This window comes from Medicago truncatula, chromosome 4, assembly GCF_003473485.1.
Source record: "Medicago truncatula cultivar Jemalong A17 chromosome 4, MtrunA17r5.0-ANR, whole genome shotgun sequence".
Classification (NCBI taxonomy): Eukaryota; Viridiplantae; Streptophyta; class Magnoliopsida; order Fabales; family Fabaceae; genus Medicago; species Medicago truncatula.
Genome location: NC_053045.1, coordinates 60,194,766 through 60,203,005, shown reverse-complemented (window position 1 = coordinate 60,203,005; position 8,240 = coordinate 60,194,766). Strand labels below are relative to the sequence as shown.

The window sequence follows — 8,240 nt, the reverse complement described above, 5'->3', positions numbered from 1 at the left end:
CCAAAAACCCGATTTTTGACTAAGAACAGATAACAATGACTCAAACCAGAAGAATGAAAGTTAGGAAAATTAATATTGTCCCAAAAATGACTATGCATGTTACAAACATGTTTAAGATTTGTGCTGATACAATTTGGATTATATAATCTGAACTGTTTTACCTTAAAAAATGGTATTTAGGGGGTTTCCAGATTATGTGATCCGGAAAAACCCATTACTCATCTTTTTACCATTTAACAAAAGAAAACGAAGAAAAAAAAAATAGGGTGCTAGGGAAAAGACACGTGGAAAAGTAATGCTCAAAATAAAATTGGATTCACAAGAATCAAGTGAGTCACCCACTATCCCAGTCACTATCATTCATTTCCAGTGTAAACGATGTTGTGTCTGAGAACGCAGCTTTCATTTTCACTTCGCATACCTTCTTCCTCGTCATCTTCAAAACACCTCACACCACATCTTCTCTCATTTCCATCAAGATCTTCTTCTTCAATCAAAACCATGTCAACAACTCATTCCAAATCCCAAACCATAGAACACATCGTTCTCTTCAAAGTCAAACAAGACACCGAACCCTCCAAAATTACCTCCATGATTAACAATCTCAGCTCTCTCGTATCCCTCGATCAAGTCCTCCATCTTACCGTAGGCCCTCTCCTACGCAATCGTTCCACTTCATTAACCTTCACTCACATGCTTCACACTCGTTACAGCTCCAAACAAGATCTCGAAGCTTATTCCGCTCACCCTAGCCACGTCAGCGTCGTTAAGGGAAACGTGCTTCCTATCATTGATGATATCATGGCCGTTGATTGGATCGCTGAGGATCTTAACGGTGAGGATTTGGTTCCGAAGGAGGGTTCTGCGATGAGAGTTATGTTCTTGAAATTGAAGGAGAATGTTGTTAATGATAAGGTTTTACAGGTTATTAAAGAAATTCCAGAAAATTTTCAACAGATTAAGCAAATTTCCTATGGTGAGAATTTCTCTCCGGCGAGAGCTAAGGGATATTCGATTGCTTCGTTAGCGGTTTTTCCAGGAGAGAAGGAGATGGAGGAACATGATTCCAATCATGAGTTGATGAAATTTCAGAAGGATAAGGTTAGGGATCAGATTGAGAGTGTTGTTGTCGTTGATTATGTGGTGCCGCCGCCACCACCTCCTCAATCGGCAAGTCTTTGATGAAGGTTATTTCTGTTTGATCATTGCTTTTGAATTTTTCACTTCTGTGTTTCATTGTGTAGACCTGTTGTGTTGTACTCTCAATTTTGCAGTTTTTTTTACATCTTGGAAAGCTTATGAAAATAAATTTGAACTAGAAATAGCTTATGAACTTGTTGTAATTTGTTTTCAAAGGTTCTTTTATGTCAATCAATCAAAACATGATAATAAAACTTCAATAAGCTTATGAATGGGATGATGCCGGTGAACTTCAATTTTAACATTTTTCTTGAATTTTAAGTTGGTGTTGTGTGTAAAATAGCATAATGATATACTGGCAAAGGGTACATGAAATTATTAGAGCAACCTTACACAGTTTCACATTACCCCCGCCATTCCTTTTCTCCAAATTTCATAGAAAAAAACCTTCAATTTAGTCATTGGAATATCACACTCCCTTCCAATTTAGTTCTAAGTATAGATAAATTAGTCTTGAAAGTTGAAGAGAGTTATACTTAATAGACTAAGTTGAGATTTTGTTTCATTTCATACTATCCTATTCCTTATCATTATTACCCACAGGCACTATTAACCTTTCTCGTTCAGCCATATTCACTCTCCACCAGAGCTATCCCAACTCCAAGTCACTTTTTAGAATTCTCTGCGAGAACAACATACATATATGGCCTATAGATATGAGAGTGTTTTGATCAATTTTAAAACTTTTAGGTTGAATTGACATCCTTAATTACAAATTTTAGAATCTAAAGTATTAATTTCATCTATATTTTAGAATCTGAACTGGTAAAAGTTATGGAAAAAAAGTAGTCACAGTTGAACCGTAACTTATTTATAACACTTTAAAAATGGCAAAAAAATCTCATTCGAATTTTAAAATCTGAAAATCGAAAAGTATTTTTGAAAATTAAAAGGTTGCGTGAGAAGTATGGTGGATAAGATTAGAAATTCCCCCTATTTTATTCATGTTTTGAAAATTAAAATAGTTTATTTGTTAGATACCTGGGCTTGGTTCGCCCCAACCTGATGTATTTTAGGAAAATTGCTCTTCTCTCAGTAAAAAACGCTCACTTCCATATAGACCGACCAAAATACTCCCACTGAAATTCACATTGAAAGCTCACTTCCATACAACACCCTTTCAATCTATCGAGACATGTCACACGCAAAAACTCACAAAGAAAACATCAATGGCATCCACAGTCAAGTCACTAAACCCAACACCAACAAAGGGTTCAGATCCAACACCTGGAGAAGCAATGACAATGGAAGAGGAAAATTGTTTTTTTAACATTGAATACTTTCTATTGACATAAGTAAATGATCAAATTACCCCAGCGGTAGTTAATTGTCTCTGGCATATGCGGCTGCAGTTAATTGCCGCTGGCTCCTTCAGAGGTAGTTAATTGCCTTTGGCTTTTCTGCTTTTTTATTTTGATTTTACGTGTTTCGGTCGAAAAATCAAAATAAATTGAAACTTTACAGACCCTCTATTTTTTTTAGAGTTGTCTGCAACAAACCATATCAAAATTCAATTTCTAGGTCGACGTTTTGATGTTTTAGTTTCTTGAATTATTGGCGCATTAAAAATTCATATTTAATCCATCCGTTGTCGAAAAATTCAAATTTTTTGCGGGAATTTTTTTTTTTTTAAGTTCTTAATATGTGTACAAAAAATAATGAAAAAAATTCAATATCTATATAACTTTTCCGGACACGCAGTTGAAAAAATATTGCAATTTTAAGCGTTTCAGTAAAAAAATTAAAAATAAATTGACGATTACTCAAAATACTAAGAAAATTTGCAGATCCTCTATATCTATTTTTACAGAGGTGTCTGCAAAAAAACAGCTCAAAATTCAATTTTTAGGTTGATGTTTACGCGTTTTTAATTTTAGCGCGTTAAAAATTTATATATAATCCGTCCTTGTCGAAAAATTCAAAAAAAATTTGGGGGATGTTATTTTTTTGTTCTAAACATGAGTGCAAAAAAGCGTGAAAAAGTTCAACCTCTAGGACACTTTTTCGGACTCGCACTTGAAAAAAATTGCGATTTTGCATGGTTCGGTCGAAAAATCAAAATAAATTGAGACTTAGTCAAAATGCTACGAAAATTTATAGACACCTCTATAAAAATACATATAGATGATGTGCAATGTTTCGTAACATTCCGAATAAGTGTCGATTTTTTTTCAATTGCGATTTTGTGCGTTTCGGTCGAAAAATAAAAAAAATTGAGACTTATTTGGAATGTTACGAAACTTTTCATATCATCTATATATATTTTTATAGAGATGTATGTAAAGTTTCGTAGAATTCTGAATAACTTTCAATTTATTTTAATTTTTCAACCAAAACTCGTAAAATCATAATAAAAAACAACAAAGTCAGAGACAGGCACATATGCCAAGACAATTAACTACCGCTAGAGTAATTTAATCATTTACTTGTGTCAATAGGAAATATTCATTGTCAAAAAAACAATTTTCATGGAACAGCACGTGGTGGACAAGAGTGCAATGATGGTTCAAAGTTTCAATGTACATCCATGACATGTCTCGACAGATTGAAACTCATCCCTGCTGTTCACTTTGCTAAAAAATTGGAATTTGGGTGCTTTTCATTGAGAAAGTCAGAAAGAAAATTAGTGCGAGTTAACTTACGTGGGGTATTTTGAACCGTTTATATGGGAGTGTGTGTTTTTTGTTGGGAGAAGAGCAATTTTCGTATTTTAGGTTGGGTTGTGCCACCAAATATGTGGCCCAATGAAACTATGAGCGAACTTGATGTGTTCTCCGTTTGTTCGGTTAAGCTAGTTTGGATAGTTAAATTTGCTCTAATCGGTAATACTTCTTATGTTTTAAAGTACATGTTGCATTTTTAAAATGTGCACTATTCACATAATCTACTTTGATATTTTTTAATTAATACATAAATATTTAGTAAAAAAAACTATTTGTTAAAAAAAAAGTGTATAATATTTTTTTAAAAATAAATAAATGTTCAACTTTATAATTTATCCTCTAAAAAAAATTATATTTTAGATTGGCTACCGTCAAAATATATTTGACTCTTAAAAGAATATAGGTATATAGAAATAAAATTTCTAAAATACTCTAAAAAAAAATCACTTTTTAGATTAATTGAATAACTGATGTATCTAATTTATAATATATATTAGATACATCAATTATTCATTTAATTTGGACCGTCGTAAAAAAACATAGCATTTATGGGCAACCAAGCCAGATGAAGCTCATCATAATTAAAATCACTTCGCCTTACTGGCCTCATGTTTTGGGGGGCTATAGACTGGCATAACGAATATATCCATAAAAGGGCGATGCTAGTTGTTAGATATGAATAAAGGGTTTATAAATAGGTTGCATGTCGTATTTATAAATACACCCCTCACTCAAGGCGTAAAAGAGAGTCTCATCCAATATAGAATTATGTAACTTTGATTACCTAAGATCTTTAGGAATACGTAGGACCAGGAAAATCCATGTCCAGCTCACATCTAAATCATCACCTCTATGTTATATTATTTTCTGCAAGTACATAATCTATAAAATAATTTTTTTTCTTATATTAAGGATCGGAGAGAGTAACACTTTAAAAGTTAATAGAATATTATATTTATATATTAAAAGTTTTTTTTGTAAAAAAAAATAAAAAATTTAGTAGGTGTATCTAAAATAAAGTATAACACTGTTGAAGCCAGATATAAATTTCTAGCCAAGTGCATGTCCCATTCTAACATTGTTCCGTGACATGACATAAATGATAGCAATTCCATATGCAACCTAAAGTATCCATATATTGGCACATATGTGTATATATAGGTGGTTACCAATTACTCTTGCAAGTTATTTAATTCTGTCTACATCCAAACACGTACTCCAATCCGGAGAGTGAGGTAGGAATCCAAAACAGCCTAATTAAGAAGAGCATCAATGGGGAGAAGTCCTTGTTGTGCAAAGGAGGGATTGAACAGAGGTGCTTGGACAGCTCATGAAGACAAAATTCTCTCAGACTACATTAAGCTCCATGGTGAAGGAAAATGGAGAAACCTTCCCAAAAGAGCAGGTTCATTAATTATGTATCTTCTTACATAGATCATCAATGACGCACTTTTGTTTGCTTATATTTTTTTCCTTCATGTTTTTGTAAATATATTTATGCCATGCAGGTTTAAGAAGATGTGGAAAAAGTTGTAGACTTAGATGGTTGAATTATCTAAGACCAGATATTAAGAGAGGCAACATATCCTCAGATGAAGAAGATCTTATCATCCGACTTCACAAACTACTTGGAAATAGGTAACATTTGATTATCATAAAAAGTGATTACTAATACTAATTATTTTGAAGAATTTATGCTAATTGTTCTTCCTTTAATTTTTTGGTAGATGGTCTCTAATAGCTGGAAGACTACCAGGGCGAACAGACAATGAAATCAAGAATTATTGGAACACGAATTTAGGAAAAAAGGTTAAAGATCTCCAACAACAAAACACCAACAACTCTACTCCAAAAAATGCAAAGATCGCACATAAACAGAACAATCCTAAACCAATGGTGCCAAACTCACATGTTGTTCGTACAAAAGCTACCAAGTGCTCTAAGGTATTATTCATGAATTCACTCCCTAACTCATCAACAATGCAGAATTTGCAGAACAAAGTTGAGACAGAGACAAAAACAAAGCCATCAATGCATGTTGATAGCAGGGATAGTGATTCAATGAGTAACAACCAAATGGAGAATGGTAATGAATTTTTGTCATTTTCAGATGCGAAAAAAGGACTATCCACAGATTTGCTAGTTGATTTTAACATGGGAGATCATGATATTAGCTTATCCGAACTTTTGAACTCGGATTTTTCAACTGCATGCAATTTTGATTACAATGAGTTATTGTCACCTTGTTCTGACCAGACTCCTATGTTTTCGGATGAGATTCTCAAGAACTGGACAGAATGTAGTTTTGTTGATGAGAAAAATGTGACTAACAACCTTCATTATTTTACTTCTTTTCTCGAATCCAGTGAGGATGTACTTGGAGAATGAAATTAACCACTCTAGACTTTGTAGTTACAATTAGATGTCCTTCTTAAACATCCTTTTTACTCAATTAAATTAGCCACTCTAAGCTTTTTATTTGTTTATTTTGATTTCGTGCTACTATCCTTCAATAAGTAAATATATATTTTGCGGTTTAATATTGCTACCACCAATGGTTAGTGGTTACCAAAAATAATAAAATAGCTAAGATAGTATGAAGTCTTTCATTTCATGTTTGTGGACTTGGAAATCTCATGGAACGATGTTTAACGTATTATATATTTTATTGGCATTGATTTTTGGGATCTTCTACATTGTCAAACTAAAGGGTTTTGGTTGTTTTCTAAACTAAAAATAAATTAATGACAATTTTTGTTATTCATCGAACTATTTGTAAACTCTTTTATTTCACACAAAAAAGAAAATTATTGTCTATAAGCATTAGGCTACTTTTCTATATCTTTTATTAAAAAAATATTCAACATTCATTATTTTTTGAGACAAATAAATTCATAACATTTTATTAATCAAAATATGTTCAATTAATAGTGGGAGAAAATAGATTTATAGTGTACAATATTAGAACCAAACTCAGTTGCATCGTGTCTTGACGATAGAAAATTATCCATCGCTTTAATTGAATCGAGCTCGGAATCAACCGGAACCAAGTTTAGTTCATAAACTCATTGCTTCTTCCACATGCACATCACATTTTGGCAAAATAAAGAGCACCCATTTCATCCTTATACAAATGTCAATACCGACTTTGTTATCGAAAGAGAAAAAAGATGCATCAATGTTACATTCAACATTCACAATTATTAATAATTGAAAATTTTAAATGCTATTTCAATGTTTTTTTTTCTTTCTAAATGCAAAATTTAAATATTACAATTTTTAAATGATATTAAATAGTTTTATCAAATAATACATTTAGCCATTAGTTCATATACAAATTGTAATACATTTAGCCATTTGTAGTTCATATACAATTGGTAAAGGTGAGAATCTCATAACCTCGGAATCGTTACATATGGTCATTTGCCAATACATAGTTTTCGAATTATTACAATGTTAGATATTTATTTAGAGTTCCCACTTTGTGAATCCTATCATTCTCTCAAGTTCACTCACTCTAATTCCTATAGAGTAAAGACTCAACTAAAGTCTTTACATATGGTTGAGGAGTTTCTGAACATGAAATTTTGATGAAATAAAATCTAAATTAGTTTAATTTATTCATATTTCCGTTCAAAACAAATTATTCATAGTTGAGGCCACGTATAATATTTTGTTTTGTTTATATTAAAGACTAAATGATAATTAACAAATAGTAACTAATAAGTGTAAGTACATTGTCACGTGGCTGTGAACTAGTGATAGCAACTTAACGTTAGACCTTAAAAGGCCATGAGAAACCAACAAGTCGTTGTATTGTACTTACACTAATACCCACATATCATTTTTACCATAAAACAAATTTTATATCTTCTTCCAAAATATGAATATTATAAGAAATAATCGATTCCAACATTTGATACAACTCGATTTACAGCGCCTAGATGAGAACACAACGGTCTCTTCTAACTTTACAAAGGTTTCAGGTTTGAATATAAGTTTGAACATGCAACAATGTTAAACTCGTTTGAATCTCACAAAACTTGAGAGATTAATCTTCAACTATCCACAGTTGCGCGCATGAATACTCGATTTAAGAAAAAATCACAACTGAAATTGTTAACACTGCTAAACATAATGAAGTACACACACGCACGGTTCACATTTCTTTTCATTGTTGATCATGTTATATAAATCATGAGGCTCTTGTACTTGTAGGATTCCTTCAGGTCTACTTCAGTTTTGAATATTTTCTGAAAATGTAAATAAAGAGAGGACAATTTTAGTAACTTGTCATGTGGGTGTAAGTGAAGTGAAGGTAATAACTGAAAAATCTAACTAGTATAATATCATTATTGTAGCAATATGTACGAAGTA

At 32.0% G+C, this 8,240-nt stretch overlaps 2 protein-coding genes across 2 annotated transcripts; both read left to right on the top strand.

Moving 5' to 3' along the window:
- The first annotated feature begins 325 nt into the window (after positions 1–325).
- LOC25494185 (stress-response A/B barrel domain-containing protein UP3) lies at positions 326–1,412 on the top strand. Its single transcript, XM_013602970.3, has one exon. The coding sequence runs from the start codon at positions 379–381 to the stop codon at positions 1,180–1,182; it is 804 nt and encodes a 267-aa protein (XP_013458424.1). The 5' UTR covers positions 326–378; the 3' UTR covers positions 1,183–1,412.
- Positions 1,413–4,910: 3,498 nt separating this feature from the next.
- On the top strand, positions 4,911–6,477 carry LOC25494184 (transcription factor MYB1). Its single transcript, XM_013602969.3, has 3 exons — positions 4,911–5,268; positions 5,372–5,501; positions 5,591–6,477. Exons 1-3 carry the CDS (start codon positions 5,136–5,138, stop codon positions 6,249–6,251), a joined length of 924 nt encoding a protein of 307 aa, XP_013458423.1. The 5' UTR covers positions 4,911–5,135; the 3' UTR covers positions 6,252–6,477.
- The last annotated feature ends 1,763 nt before the right edge of the window (positions 6,478–8,240 follow it).